Source organism: Bos taurus, chromosome 11, assembly GCF_002263795.3.
Source record: "Bos taurus isolate L1 Dominette 01449 registration number 42190680 breed Hereford chromosome 11, ARS-UCD2.0, whole genome shotgun sequence".
Lineage (NCBI taxonomy): Eukaryota > Metazoa > Chordata > Mammalia > Artiodactyla > Bovidae > Bos > Bos taurus.
The window spans coordinates 45,569,599-45,584,318 of NC_037338.1; the positions used below are offsets into that span (position 1 = coordinate 45,569,599).

A 14,720-nucleotide genomic window follows, 5' to 3' on the forward strand; every position below is an offset into this window, starting at 1 on the left:
CTAGAGTACGTTATCACGGGTGGCCGAAACTCAGAGAAACTTCAGAAACTATTTCGTAACCTGGAAACATTTTACTGGTTCTGAAACTGAAATCTGGAAAAGCAGGCTAGACCGAAAACATCCAGACCACGTTGGATTTTCCTGAGGTCCACTGAGTCCACCCTAGCCCCTCGCACCTTTGCTGAGGTGAGGTCTGCAGATGGAAAACTTGGCTTTGAAGCTCAGGGCAGAGTTGAAAGCTCCACACAGAGAAGTGTCTTTAAAGTCTCATGTTTTATATTAAATCTTCAAGTTGATTTCCTATTTGACTCCATGATAAGTGTGTATATGTGTTTTAAAACAAAAATTGTTTTTCTCACAGCCTGCTGTGAGCTCAGAGCTCTTTTACGCTTCCATAAATCATTTTAGCTTTGAGCTTTTCTCTTCCAGACTGATAACGCTGTCACATGAAAGTCCTCAACCAAGGCTGGAATTCACTGTCAGATTTATATTTTGTGCTGATGTATTGGCAGGAATTATGACCCAAAGAGATCGGGAAACAGAAACATAAATATAAACACAATGAACGAGTTCTTATTCTTGTTTTTACAACTTTCAGGACAAGTTTTATGTTGACAAATTTTGTTATGTTTGAAATCGTAAATACTTGAAATCTGTGTAAAACAGAAATAGTCAGTTTCCAAACTCAGATTGCATGGTTGTGAATATTTTGCCATTTTACTCCAGACACGCTTGAGCGGTGAAACTCAACACCCCTCCTCCTCTCACCCAGGCCCTTCCCTCCCTCCTCAAAGGAGCTTCTATCTGCCATTTATATTGGAGTTGTCAGGTTTTACATAAACAGTAGGATGTGCTGGGTTTGTTTTGCAGCTTCCTTTTCGCCTCAGTGCTTCCCTGACATTTATCCACACTCCTCTGTGCAGACAGAGCTAGAGCCGTGAGCTTGGAGTTTGAGGAAGTGGCTTTTGCCCACTTCCACTCTGATGGAGTGCACACGCCTCGTGGGTTGTTCGAAGACTCCTGAGAGGGGTCTCCGAAGCGCCCTCTTTGGGCTCTTGGGGGAATGTGTGCGTCCTCAGTCGTGTCAGACTCTTTGCAACCCCAGGGACCATAGCCCACCAGGTTCCTCTGTCCTTGGGATTACCCAGGCAAGAATACTGGAGTGGGTGGCCAATCCCTTCTTCAGGGGAATCTTCCCAACCCAGGGATCAAACTCAGGTCTCCCCCATTGCAGGTGGATTCTTTATCACATGAACCACCAGTATACATATAACCCCTCCCTCCTGAATCTCTCTCTCAACCCCACCCACCCTTCTAGGTTATCAGAGCACGAGCTGAGCTCCCAACAGCTTCCCACTAGCTATCTACACATAATAGCGTATATATGTCTATGTGACTCTCTGTTTGTCCCACACTCTCCTTCCTCCCACTGTGTGCACAAGTCTATTCTCTCTGTCTGCTCGGTGTCACTTCTTTACTTTTACACAATACCAAACCTGAACTGAAAACTACTGTGTCTTGAACTCTCACTGTGAGCCAGGTACTGTGGTGAGTCTTGTAGACCAGTGAGGGTTAGGACACGTATGGTGCATGTTGAATGAAGAAGCTGAGGCTTAACAGATTTTTCTAACATGACAAGAAGGCTCAGAACAGGCTGTCCGACCTCAGGGCCTTCTGGTCAGCTACACACTGTAGAGTCGTGGGTCTCACTGTCCAACCCGCAGTCTGGACTCGGGGGCGGTGTCCCTGAGCTGCCCCTGGGTGGTGCCAGCATCCCCCACCACTGCATCCCGTCTCCTGCTGGTGATGCTCCGGACCCTCTCAGATGAGGAAGGGAGGCCTGCATTTCTTGAGGAAGCAGGGTTCCTGCTGGCTGGAGGCCCCCTCGTAAGGACCACCTGCCGGCCACTGACACTTTGACCGCGAATCTGGGAGAAACCTTACATCCCCATGGCAGTATGCCACTTCCCATCCTTCCCATCACCGTGAGTGTTGGAGCTACTTCAGCTGTGAGCCTTGGCACATTACTGGTATAAAGTGTAAATATCTGAATGCTGATTATCATAAAACAAACAGACCACTCTGTCCAGAGCATATTCAGGCAGCCAGAGACCCCAGCTGGCAGTCAGCTTGTGCATCTCTGAACAGCCAGAAACAGGCTTCCCAACCCCACTGCCCTGCCACCACCTGCCACCCCCCTTGCAGAAAGTTCTGAGAGCTAAAAGCTGCCCAGTGCCACTTGCCCATGTGAACCTTTGTCTCTTATTTATTTTTTTGAACTTTTTATTTTCTATTGGGTATAACTGATTAACAATGTTGTGATAGTTTCAGGTATTCAGCCAGCTATACATATGTATCCATTCTCCCCTAAACTCTCCTCCCATCCAGGCTGTCACATAACATTGAGCAGAGTTCCCTCTGCTGTACAGTAGGTCCTTGTTGCTTATCTATTTTAAATCCAGCAAGTCTCTGCCTTTTCAACCATTTTCCATCTGCTCTGCTGCCAAAGGACAGACCTTGAACTGCTGAGGGAGATGGTCCCAATGAGAGGACATGTCCCTGTCCATCTGGGTATCCCACCCCTCCTGGTCGCCCATGTGTGTACCAGACAGCCAGGCTCACCACCCTGGCCAGAAGGGACTGAGCCCCGCCCCCAACTCCACTCTGTCCCTCACAGTCCACCTCTGGTCCCCTCCTTTTGGAAGCAACCAGGATGACTTCAATCCCAGTCTCTCCTCTGTCCACTCACCCATCTTGGGACAGCGAAGGTAGTCAGAATCATCACTTTGTCTTCCTACTGAGAGAGCAAACCCCCTGGGATCAGGGACCTCTACACCTGGAGCTCCTCCGAAAGTGTTGAGAGCTGGCCTCCCCTTCTGATGGGCGGAATTCATGTGGTTGGCCAGCCAGGCGAGACTCTCCAGTGGCTGCCAGCTCAGAGCCCTGTGGATTCTGTGAACATAAAAAAGGATGTTAGGGGAAACAGGATTTTAGGGGACCACATGATCCCACCAGTGCAGGGACTTAGGCTAGAATTCAGCATGGTATTTGTGGCAGAGAGGGGAAAAAATTTCATTAAAATTTTAAGCAAGGTGCACCATCCCCAGCTTTGAGATATAATAGAAAAAGATGGGACTCTGAAATGGTGTAGAGAAAGGGAACCATTCAGAGCCAAATGAGATTAATAATGTTTGTAAGGAGTTTGTTGGAGAAGGTGATGGCATTACCACTCCAGTACTCTTGCCTGGAAAATCCCATGGATGGAGGAGCCTGGTGGGCTGCAGTCCATGGGGTCACTGAGGGTCAGACACAACTGAGTGACTTCCCTTTCACACATTGGAGAAGGAAATGGCAACCCACTCCAGCGTTCTTGCCTGGAGAATCCCAGGGACAGGGGAGCCTGGTGGGCTGCCATCTATGGGGTCGCACAGAGTTGGACACAACTGAAGTGACTTAGCAAAGAGGAATTTGTTATAAACATTGTGTGTGTTCAGTCACTCAGTTGTGTCCGATTCTTTGCAGCCCCATGGACTGTAGCCCGCCAGGCTCCTTTGTCCATGGGATTTCCCAGGTAAGAATACTGGAGTTGGTAAAACTGAGAATGAAGAATTAAAATGAGACAGTATAGATATAGTGGTTTGTGGGGGCACCTGTTGATAGCAGCGAGTGATGCTGGTCTGGTCCACCCCCCTGACATCTGCTGTTCATAATCCACCCTGCCCCCGCCTGACCTAACGTGACCCCACAACACAGGTCTCCTTTTCTGGGAGCTGCTCATAGGACGTCAAATGGCTCACGCTTTTCCGCTCTGACATTGCCCCAGCTGCCACATTTTGCCCTGAGAGGAAGCCTGGTGCTAAGGTTTGTAACTTACACATTTGCCCAGCGAGCGCCCTCCGTGGTCCAGCCCCAGTAGCATCCTTCCTCCCATCCGGGACTGCCGCACCCTTTTGAGGGCCTGGGGTCACTGACCAGAAGCCGCCAGCAGTGGGGTGCCCTTCCTTCTGAGGATGAATTGCCCTCCTGCTGGTTAAGAGGGAGACAGAGAAGGGGCTCTCCTCCCACCAGTTCTGCTTGACCTGGCTGACCTTTTCCTTTCTATTCTTCGGACATTAGCCTACGAATGGGCTGAAATGGATAGAGGATGCCCTAAGGAGTGGACAGTTACTGGCCTTGAGGATTCCTCACATTTATAAACAATGAAAAACGAAAGCGGTCCTTTGTGAAGGGAAGGCCTGAGGTGCTGGAGAGACAGCAGCACTGCCTCCAGGGCAGCCCCCTCCTGTGCTTGGCAGGCTGAGTGTTTCCTTGAAGATGTGATGATAGCTAATTTTAGAAAAATGATTCTTGAAAGAAAATGACTCCTGAAGGCTGTTAAGATGCACGAGTGCCTCACTGTAGCTCATACACTACATCTTCTTTATTATTATCTCAGTGTTAAAACAAATACTTAGGTTTTAGACAACAACACACACACACAAAAGGGCACAAGAGTTTCTTAAGCCAAGAGAAAACCTGGCCGAATGGCAGTTGGGGCAGACACATCCATCAGTGTGTGTGTTAAAAAAAAAAAGAAAAAGAAAAGACACTCTCCATTCAAGAAAACCAGCAATCAAGCTTGTCAACCTCAGGGGGTAGGTAGGACAGTATTCAAGAAGCAAAGCCCAGAACTAACTTTTCTTTCATTGTTGTCATTGTTTAATCACTGAGTTGTGTCCTCCTCTTGCAACCCCATGGACTGTAGCCCGCCAGGCTCCTCTGTCCATGGGATTCTCCAGGCAAGAATACTGGAGTAGTTGCCATTTCCTTCTCCAGGAGATTTTCCTGACCCAGGGATCAAACCCACATCTCCTACATTTGTAGGTGGGTTCTTTACCACTGAGCCACCAGGGAAGCCCTAATTTCTCTTTAGCCTTAATAAGATGGTATTAACCCTCAGCTCCCTCAGCTGCTGGAGAATCCCATGGACAGAGGAGCTTGGTGGGCTACAGTCCATAGAGTTACAAAGAGCTGGGCACGACTGAAGTGACTGAGCACAAATGTACGCAGTCCTCAGCTGCATCGTGGTGTTGGTCTGTGCCGGTGCTTACATTGCATAATTTCATCAGACAACTTATCACAAATTGTGCCTTTTTGAGAATGTGATTTCTTTCTGAATGACTTGAGGGAGCATTTGAATACTCTGTGCTCTTGAAAAACATCCATGTGGAAATGGGACTCATTTCTCTGAGAATTAGCATATAAGATTTGGGCATCAGAATTCCATAGCAGGTAGAAGCATCAACATGATTTCTCGCGGTGGGTCACTTTTTTGTTTTGTCTCTAATCCTTGTCCGTATGTTACGTTTCCTAGAAGCTTGGCTACAAAGGCGACAGAAAGTAGGCAAAAGGTGAGAACGAAGAAAATTGGTTGAAATAGGCAGAGAGCACCCAATTGGAACTTATGCCCTAGCACGGCCAGGTGCTGATGTTGGAATCCTAAAAGGAAAAGAGAGAAATCCACACAGCACAGGCCATGCTTCTCACCTGGCCAGCAGGACCTCAACAGCCTCAGTCAAAGACACCATCCCAGAAAAGGCTGCATGTGCTCCATCAAGGAGCCCCTTTTCATCACCGCCTGGGGACCGATGATTTGTATGATGAGCCTCTATTTGTATGTCCCTGGCGCCATTCATGTCCCCCTGCTGCTGATGAAATAGATCAGTGAGTTACAGACACTATCCATTTGAGCTGTATCATCATAGCATTTCAGGTGTACTATACTAACGGGAGAAAAATGTTTTTTCTATCATTTATCCAACATTTCTTCCTATTAGGCCATGTGCTCAGTTACTCGGTCATGTCTAAGTCTTTGAGACCCCTGTGGACTATAGCCCACCAGGCTTCTCTGTCCATGGGTTTCTCCAGGCAGGAATATTGGGGTGGGTTGCCATTTTCTATTCCATTTTCTATTCGACCCCTGACCCAGGGGGTCGAACCCACATCTCCTGCATTGGCAGGCAGACTGTTTACCACTGAGCCACCTGGGAAACCCTATTAGGCTGTATGGTTATTTTAAGGCAAAAACTGATCCGGGCTCTGACTCTGACAGCATCCTCCACCTCTATGTCCTGGATCTTTGCAAAAGTACCAATAACTGGGACCATGACACATGTAATGATTTCTGCAGCCTGTTGCTGGCAGAGGATCTGCACCTCCTTGAGATTTCATCATTTTGGAGGACGTTTCCTTAACTGGCAGCAGAGATTTGCAGTGACAGAGGCTGCAGGCACAGCTGCAGTTTATTAACAGCTGAAGCCTCACCCAGAGCGGAGGCAGCGAACCCATGCCTTCAGGTTATTACCAAGCATCAGGCGCGGAAGTCTCACCTGATGAGAAGTCATCCTGTACCTTGGGATGATGTTCGTTTCTCCACGTCCGAGGCCTCACAGACCTGCCCTTCCACCTCCCAGAGACCTGTGGAGGGAACCCCACATCTCCCAGGGTCCTGGCCCCTTGCAGCTCCGTCCGTCCTGCAGGGCTTCTCCTTTCCTCCTTTCGAGTCCCGAGACATCCTCTCATCACATCCCTCCCTTTCACATCTCTCACCTCCCCATGAGGGAAAGGGTTTCTCGAGTCTTCTGCTGGGAGTCAGGCATATCCATATAAAGCAGGCTGTGCATGTGATGCCCTGAGTGTGCCGTGGGATGTGGCAGGTCCCCTGCCAGCTCAGTTCCCATGGCCTCCTGACCCTGCTGAATGGAGGCAGCTGGGTGTTGTGCTGGCCCCCAGCTCCTCCTCAGGAAGTCAAGGCTTTGCCAACCCCAGCCCTGTGCACACCCCTCACTTTGACTCTGAAGCGAATGCTGAAATAAGAAGCCTCTGTTTCCTATTCTTTAGTGACCTGCCAGGATTAGCTCAAAGCTATTCCCAGTGCAGCCAGCAGTAATGAGGATTTCCAGCCAGGAGCAGAAAGACTACCTTTTAAATTAGCTACTACTGCCTTACTGCAGTACAAAGAATTGGTCTTTGTCCCAGGTCTAGAAATGGAGCTTCTAAAACCGTTGGAATCTCCTGAGTTATAAGAGGGTCTTTGTTGTGCTAAAGAGGTCAGTCTTGGTGAACCTTCCAGGATGGGGGCAATCACCAGAAAGACCAATCCAGTGATGAGATGGTGGGGGTTTGGGGCCAGCCTGACCTCTGGAGGTGGGAAGGCAACTGGAGTTTGAATTCAGTCACATGGCCAAGTATTCAGTCAGTGATGTCCACCTAGTGAAACCCCAACTAAACTCGGGTCAGGGCTCAGTGGAGCTTTGTAATTGGTCAACACATTCATGTCGCTCATGTGACATTCCTAGACCCCAGGTATAGAGAGCCTGGAACCTCTGCCCTTGGGACTACCCCCACCCACCCCTCAAACTCTGTGTATCCCTTTCCCAGAGACTGTGATCACTGGTGTGTATTAATATTAGTGCTTTCCTGAGTTCTGCCAGTCTCTTTAGCAAATCTTCAAACTTAAGGGAGCCCCCAGATCAGTAGCCAAACTGCCAGAAGTGCAAGTGGCCTGGGGAGCCCGCTCCAGGCTGGTGTCTGAAGTGGGGCCATCGTGTGGGACTGAGTCTTTTCCCCGTGGGGGCCCTGCTAGCTGCGGTGGTTGGTGTCAGAGCAATGCGGCATGGTGCTCAGCTGGAGGAAACACAGAATAACTGTTATTAAGGGTAATTTTGTGATTGCTAATAGAAATGTTGAGATCCTGGAAACAGCTTTTCGATCATCAGTCTGGGGCATCACAGTTTGAAGCGTGGGCTCCTGAGTGGACAGGTTTGGGAAGATCATTTAGCAGTTTCTGCTCAGTGTGGTCCCCAGGCAGTGTCTGTCTGGGGACGCTGCTCGTTGGCTGTCCCTCAAGAGTCCCTGAGAAGCTTTTCCAGTACCAGGACATTGCCGAGACGGTCAGGAATGGAAATGTGTATTCAGAGTCCCACAGTTTGGCGTATTTAGAATAGACAGCCTCATCTGGTACCATCAGATGGAGTCAGAACTTAGCATTAAAAGTGTAAGCAGGTGGCTTTTTTGGTGCTGTCTACTGCGTGCTATCTCTGTGGCTTTGGGCAAGTTACTTAACCTCTCTGGGCTTCAACCCCCTCCTCTATAAAATGGACACAGCAGTGTTTCCTACTTAACTAGGCATTGTGCTAAGTCGTTTCAGTCATGTCCAACTCTGTGCAACCCCATGGACTGTAGCCCCCCAGCCTCTTCTGTCCATGGAATTTTCCAGGCAAGAATACTGGAGTGGGCTGCCATTTCCTCCTCCAGGGGCTCTTCCCAACCCAGGGATTGAACCTGCATCTCTTATGTCTCCTTCATTGGCAGGTGGATTCTTTACCACTAGCGCCACCTGGGAAGCCTGACCAGGTGCTGGGAAGACCAAATAAGATAACGAAGGAAGCATGTTAAGTGAGCACAGAGTCTGACAGAGAGCAAGTTAACTGCTGGCACTATTTCTTGTACATTTGTTCGCTGGCATGAGTGTGTCTGGCTTGGTGAGACCATGCTCTGTGTGTGGGTTTGATGTGTGGCTGCGAAGGAAATCTACAGCCTTGCTTTGATGTGTCAAGCAGACAGCAGCTTTTAAGAAGCCACAACTTAAAAAACACTTCAGTGAATGTTGCTCTTCACATAATCCCTCTGAGAGGCTGGACTTGTCTCAAGGGTGCATGACTGTTGAGGCATCTGGGGAACTTCTCATCTGGCTTTTCTAGCAGAGCCTGTTCCAATGATCATTTCTGATGTAACGAATCAGCTCCAGACCTGTGGCTCAGAAGAGCAACCTCTATCACTTTAAACCAGTGTCTTTATCATGCCTGGTTCTGAGGGTTAACTGGCTCCACTGGGTTCCCGCTTGGGGTCTTACATGCAGCTGCCGCCAGAGGCTGGACAGAACTGGAATCATCTGAACGTTCCACTGGGCTGGAGTCCAGGATGGTAGTGGGCTGGGACAACTGGACAGCCAGGGCTCAGCTGGGCATCTCTCAGTCCGTGGAGAGATGTCTGCTTCTGCTGGTGACTACTTCCTCCCTCGTGAGCATTTTAAAGGCAGGACATGGAAGCTGCTGGACCTGAGACTGGTAACTGGTCAGAGCACTCCCCCTGCTCAAATGGGAGAGACCCAGACCCACCTCTCCATGGGAAGAGAGCGAAGGACCCATGTCCATCTGTAATCAGCTACAGGGCCATAAGGCGTGTGGGTTTCTCACCCTAGCACATCATTTTTTCCACAAGAGACTCTGTGTAGCTTCCTCAGGTGACCACACTGACCTAGGGATCGCCCACTTGGTTTCAGTTCTTATCTAAGTAAACCCCTTGCCCTCGCATGAAAACCTCATCTGCTCCCATCTCCTCATCTGCTCCCTTATTTAAAATTTCGACATTTGTCCATCTTACTCTATCAGAGGCTGGTGGTGAGGGTGAACATCTGGGGGTGTTTTGAGGTCCACAGACACCCTAACATAACCTTCCCCTGCAGCCTCAGTGGCTGGGTCATCACTTACTAGGGACCATTGGGGCACTGTGGGGAAGCTTCCCTTAGAAGCGCTTGGCCCTTTGTTGTACAGGATCTGAGCTCTGAGCCAGTGTTCTGACGAGAGAGGGCGACCCGGACTGAGCCCTGCTGCCAGCTTCACTAAACTGAAATCTGGAACCAGCTGTGGGGAGGGGTCGGGGAAGGGGGCAGCGGGGAGAATTAAGCAGTCGTGATGGTGGGCAGGCAGACACATCACCAAGGTGCCTTGGGTAGTTCTCCATGGTACACCGAGCTCACCTCCCTTCTCCCAAGACCCTGGGTTGAGGGGATGGGACTTCTTGTTCTGTAGGCATTCAGAGTGGGGGCGTATGAGCGCTGAATTTAGCCGGAGCTCCAGGCCATCCTGGTTTCTGATGCTCCTTCCAACCGCCCCAAGAGACCCTCTAGGATGGACTGTCCCCAGCGCTTTCGTGCGTGGCTCACTGTGACACCCTCTGTTTTCAGGTCCAGGTCGCCATCTCAGGACACAGGCGCTAACCCCGTGGACCTGCCATGAAACCGCACCTGAAGCAATGGAGACAAGGAATGCTCTGCGGGGTGTTTGCATGGGGGCTCTTCTTTGTGGTGATCTTCCTCTACTTCACCGACAGCAGCCCAGCCAAGCCTGCGCCCAGCTCCTTCTCCTTTCTGGAGACCCGGAGGCTGCTGCCCGCACAAGGGAGGCAGCGGGCCATTATGGGGGCCTCAGAGGGCCTGCCCGAGGGCGCGGACTTGCGGCGGGGGTCTCCCCGGGGACTCCCATCTGGCCCCCTGCGGACATGGGCCGGAGATGGCTTTGAACGTGAACAAGAGTTTCTTTCGGTCCAGACAGGGAGAACGTCCCTAAGCTCTTTTGCCCCGGAGGACTCCGCTCCGGGCACGTCGGGGCGCCTCTTCCCTGGGGACCCAGGCCCGGAGGGGGCTCGGCCGCCACGCGCAGCCCCCGGACGGCGGGCAAAGCGAGGGCCACGGAGGCAAAGCCTGAGCGCGCGGGGCGAGGACGGGGAGCGGCTGTACTCGTCCATGTCCCGGGCCTTGCTGCGACGGCTCTGGAAGGGCGATGCGTCGGCGCGCATGCTGCACCCGCGTCTGCAGAAGGCCATGGGTGCCTACCTGCGCGCCAACAAGCACGGCGTGCGCTTCCGGGGGCGCCGCGCATCCGGGCGGAGCCGCACCGAGCTGCTGTGCGCGTTGCGGGGCCGCGTGCAGGTGCGCACCCTGGACGGCACTGAGCCGCCCTTCTCGGCACTCGGCTGGCGCGCACTGGTCCCTCCGGTGCCACTCAGCCGGCTGCTCCCGCGCAGGCTCCGGACCTGCGCCGTGGTCACGTCGGCAGGCGCCATCCTCAACTCATCTCTGGGCGAGGAGATAGGTGGGTCCCCGAGGCCACCCGACCCCTACCCCCAGGGCGGCCAGTCTGACACTGTGTTTCTGGAGAGTCTTGGGTCTTCTTTCCCTGGGACCGAATGAACCCCGGTGGATCCAGCAGAGGTCTCCTTTTATTGTTATTTATTCGCTAAGTCATATCCGACTCTTTCCGACCCCATGGACTGCAGGCCACCAGGCTCCTCTGTCCCCAAGCAGATTCCCCAAGCAAGAATACTGGAATAGGTATTCTTCCTGGAATACTGGAATACTGGAATGGGTAGTCATTCCCTTCTCCAGGGATCGAACTGCATCTCCTGTGTCTCCTGCATTGCTGTAGAGAGAAAGGTTAATTTTAAGGCCTCCTCCCCGCCCTTATGGGGACTGGGAAACCTGAAGGCCACTGGACAGGCAGGTAGGCTGTCTGGAAATACATGTAAGGGTTGTTGTTGCAGCCTGGAGCCCCAGATTTGTGGGGCATGCTGGCAGCAGGCAAGTGAGGAGGGTTCCCACATCTAGATGCAGAGTCCCTTCTCAAGAAACTGCAGTCTAGTTTCAGGCCCTCGACACCCTTGTGACCAGCCCAGCCAGCTGCAGCACCGGTGATCCGGTAGCTCCTCCACTCCTTAGGCAGACACGTGGCCCCTCCTCTGGGCAGGTTTCTGTACTAGGTGCTAAGAAATCAAGTGCCTACTGGACGCAGCCTTGGCCTCGAGGCCAGATGTAAAACCACGCCCCTGTAACTCCTCACGGTGGACGGTGTTAGCTCAGCCCCCCTGGACGCAATCTGCAGGGGTCACTGCCCACTGGACAGAAAGGAGTCATCGCCATCTCTGGGGCCGGGGCATTTTCCATGTCCTCTAGGAGTGGCTGATGCCCCATCACCAGGCTGCACAGCCAGACCTACTCCCACAGGGTCTCGGCAATGAGGCTGAATCTGAAATTCTTAACAAGTTGAAAAAAAACAAAGCTCAAGCCTGGGCTTGCGGCCTGGAGTCCCAGTGTCCCCGTGCTGACATTAAGCAGGCTCATAATCACGTTGTCCGAGTGTCACAGAAACTTGCGGCCAAAGCTGAGCAGAGCGGCTGCTTCCAATTAGGAGGGAGCTCTGGCTCAGGGGCCCCTGGGGTGAAGTAAAGCCACACTTCCCTCTGGTTCCCAGGACATGATTAATCACGGAAGGAGGAATTTAACCAGCATGCTTTAAAGCAGGCGCCGACTTGCTCTTGTTTTTTTTTATTTTTGCTTTGTTTTAAGCCCCACTGCCTCCTACCTGTGTGTTTGCATTGCTTTCATCCATCAGGCAGAATTCCCTCACTCTTTATTTGGGCGTAAATATCCCCAACCAGAGTCTTATAAATTCTCTTCTATTTGACCAGAGTCTTATAAATTCTTTTCTGTTCAGAATTCAGAAGAGAGTGTGAATGGCCCTGGGAATTCCATGTTTCTGGGGAACACGATGTGTCAGTTATATCTTTCTTAGTTTCTGGCAACCAGATTTAATTGACAGCATCTGCGCTCACACAAAGGTTCATGTTTAGAATCGTAGAAAGGTACGTGAAGAACCAACACTTGGAAATTTTTTAAAATTCTCTATTGTTTTGCTTCGTTTCCTTTGAATCCAGTTTTGTATCTGCCTTTTTAAGAGTATATAATATAGCACAATTCCATTTGTAAAGACAAGAAAGAAGCCTTTCATTTTCATAAGCTGGCATCTCAGCATCAGCCCTCATGATGCCAGGTGCTGACATGAACTGAATGTACACACACTTATAAATACACAGTTGTTAGCACCTCTCTTGATGAGAACAAAGTCACAGAGCCAGTTTCTTCAGGAAGCTTGGAATTGGGCATGCTTTGTGTTAGTGGCTCAGTAGTGTCTGACTCTCTGCAACCCCATGGACTGTAGCCCACCAGGCTTCCTTGTCCATGGAATTCGCCAGGCAGGAATATAAGAGTGGATAACCGTTCTCTTCTCCAGGGGAGCTTCCTGACGCAGGGATTGAACCCGCGTCTCCCTCATTGCAGGCAGATTCTCTACCATCTGAGCCACCAATAGCGCATGCTGTACTGTTTAACTAAACTCATCTTAACCCCTAAGCATCTATTGTACTTGTGAATTGGCTAAGTGAAGATCAGAAGACTTGCAGGAGGTTCTGGTCTTATGAGGGCAGAGCTAGAAAATCTCCCTGGGCCCCCTCCCCAAGGGAACCAGGGATGCCCCGGGGTTGCCTCAGCAGCTCCCTCTTCTGGCTGCTGCGGTGCCACAGTGTTTCCCCAATTCCGTTGCACTGAGGCATACCTTGTCATTGTTTTTGAGAACAGTGTAGCAGCTGTAAACACCTCCACTTTGAATATGTTACTGAAAAGCAAAGTGAACTGTTTTGGAAACATGGAACACTCATTGCTAGAGTCATGAGATGATCTTTTTTCACCTGTTCTGTAAATAATAATTATTTGTGAGCTCACTAGCAGCCATCCTGGGGAAGCACGCTCTAGACAAGACACGTCTGCCCTAAGCTAACAGGCATCGCCTGGAATGCGAGATCAAGTCTGTTCCTTGAAATTCAGATTCCGGCCAGCATGTGGGAAATGGGAGGATGGAGAGAAGCCTTGCAGGGAGGGGACATCTTCCTGGGTGAACTTGGAATTTGGCATCCTGTTACCATTGCTTTAAAAAGCAAGAGAGCAGGTCATATAGTCATTCAACAACCATGGTCCCAAACTCTTCACCAGCCACTGTGCTCACCACTAGTGATGGAAAGATGGATGAGGCCCAGCCCTAACCTCAAATCTTCTGCTGTCTGGTGGGAAAGACAGACTATAAAGAGACACTTCACAATTAGAAGGACAGAGAGACACGTAGACAGACAGGGAAGAGATGAACTTGGAATCTGGCCACCCCTCGAGGGCTGATGTCTGAGGCCAGCTGAGCAGGTGGACGAGAAAAACAGTTCAGTGTGTGGGTGATGAGGGAGAGCACAAGAGGCTGGGGGTGGAGAGCCAACAGATAAGCTGGACTAGTGGCAAGTCAGCCCCATGCTCTCACATGTCATTCTCCAGAAGTTAGACTTCACATAATGATCATAATAGTAGGTACCACGTATAGTTGGGTGGCATCATCGGGCTTAATGGATATGAGTCTGAGCAAACTCCGAGAGATAGTGAAGGACAGGGAAGCCTGGAGAGCTGCAGTCCATGGGGCCACAAAGAGTTGGACACGACTTAGTGACTGAACAACAGCAATGTGTAGGGTCTTCCCTGTTACTGCAGGGAAGTTCCCATCCTCCATGCTTTTGTGTTAACCAGCCTTGTGATGCCAAGTGACAGACAAGATTATTCCCATTTTGTAGATAAAGGAAACTGATGCACCTAGAGACACAGAGGATGGAGCCAGGTTTGAACTCCAGTCTGGGTCTCAGAAACTCCAACTCCATCCCTGGCTTCCTGGTGCAAAGCTCTGAAATCTTAAAGCGGAGAAGTGATGGATCAGGGTCTCATTAGGGAAAGATTGCTCCAGAGCCAAGATTGGAGCGAGCACATTGTGAAAGTCACAATGAGGTGAGAAAGACCTGAGTGGCAGGTTTGGGAGGAAGAAGAACTGTCTCTGTCAGGCTGTTCCCCGGAGACTGGGGCGTGGGCTCCCTCTACAGATTCCTGCCCTCAGGAAGGGTTGGGGGCTCTGGGAATGCAGCGACCGGGGCTGGGTCTGGATTTCATGCTGCTGTGCCTTCTGGCCGGCCACTCCCTGCAGGGTTTTCATCTTCCTCAGTGATGTGCTGAGCCTGGCTCTGTTCTCAAGGTCAACGTGAAG

The 14,720-nt window shown here is 50.9% G+C and overlaps 1 protein-coding gene across 2 annotated transcripts in view; it reads left to right on the plus strand.

The window, feature by feature from the left end:
- The window catches only part of ST6GAL2 (ST6 beta-galactoside alpha-2,6-sialyltransferase 2), a 59,041-nt gene that overhangs the window by 17,755 nt on the left and 26,566 nt on the right, over positions 1-14,720 (plus strand). For both annotated transcript variants that reach the window (NM_001008668.2, XM_005212747.5), the window contains exon 2: positions 10,007-10,913. In NM_001008668.2, coding sequence (NP_001008668.2) covers positions 10,055-10,913 — 859 coding nt within the window. In that variant the 5' untranslated portion in view covers positions 10,007-10,054. The remainder of the gene's footprint in view (positions 1-10,006; positions 10,914-14,720) is intronic.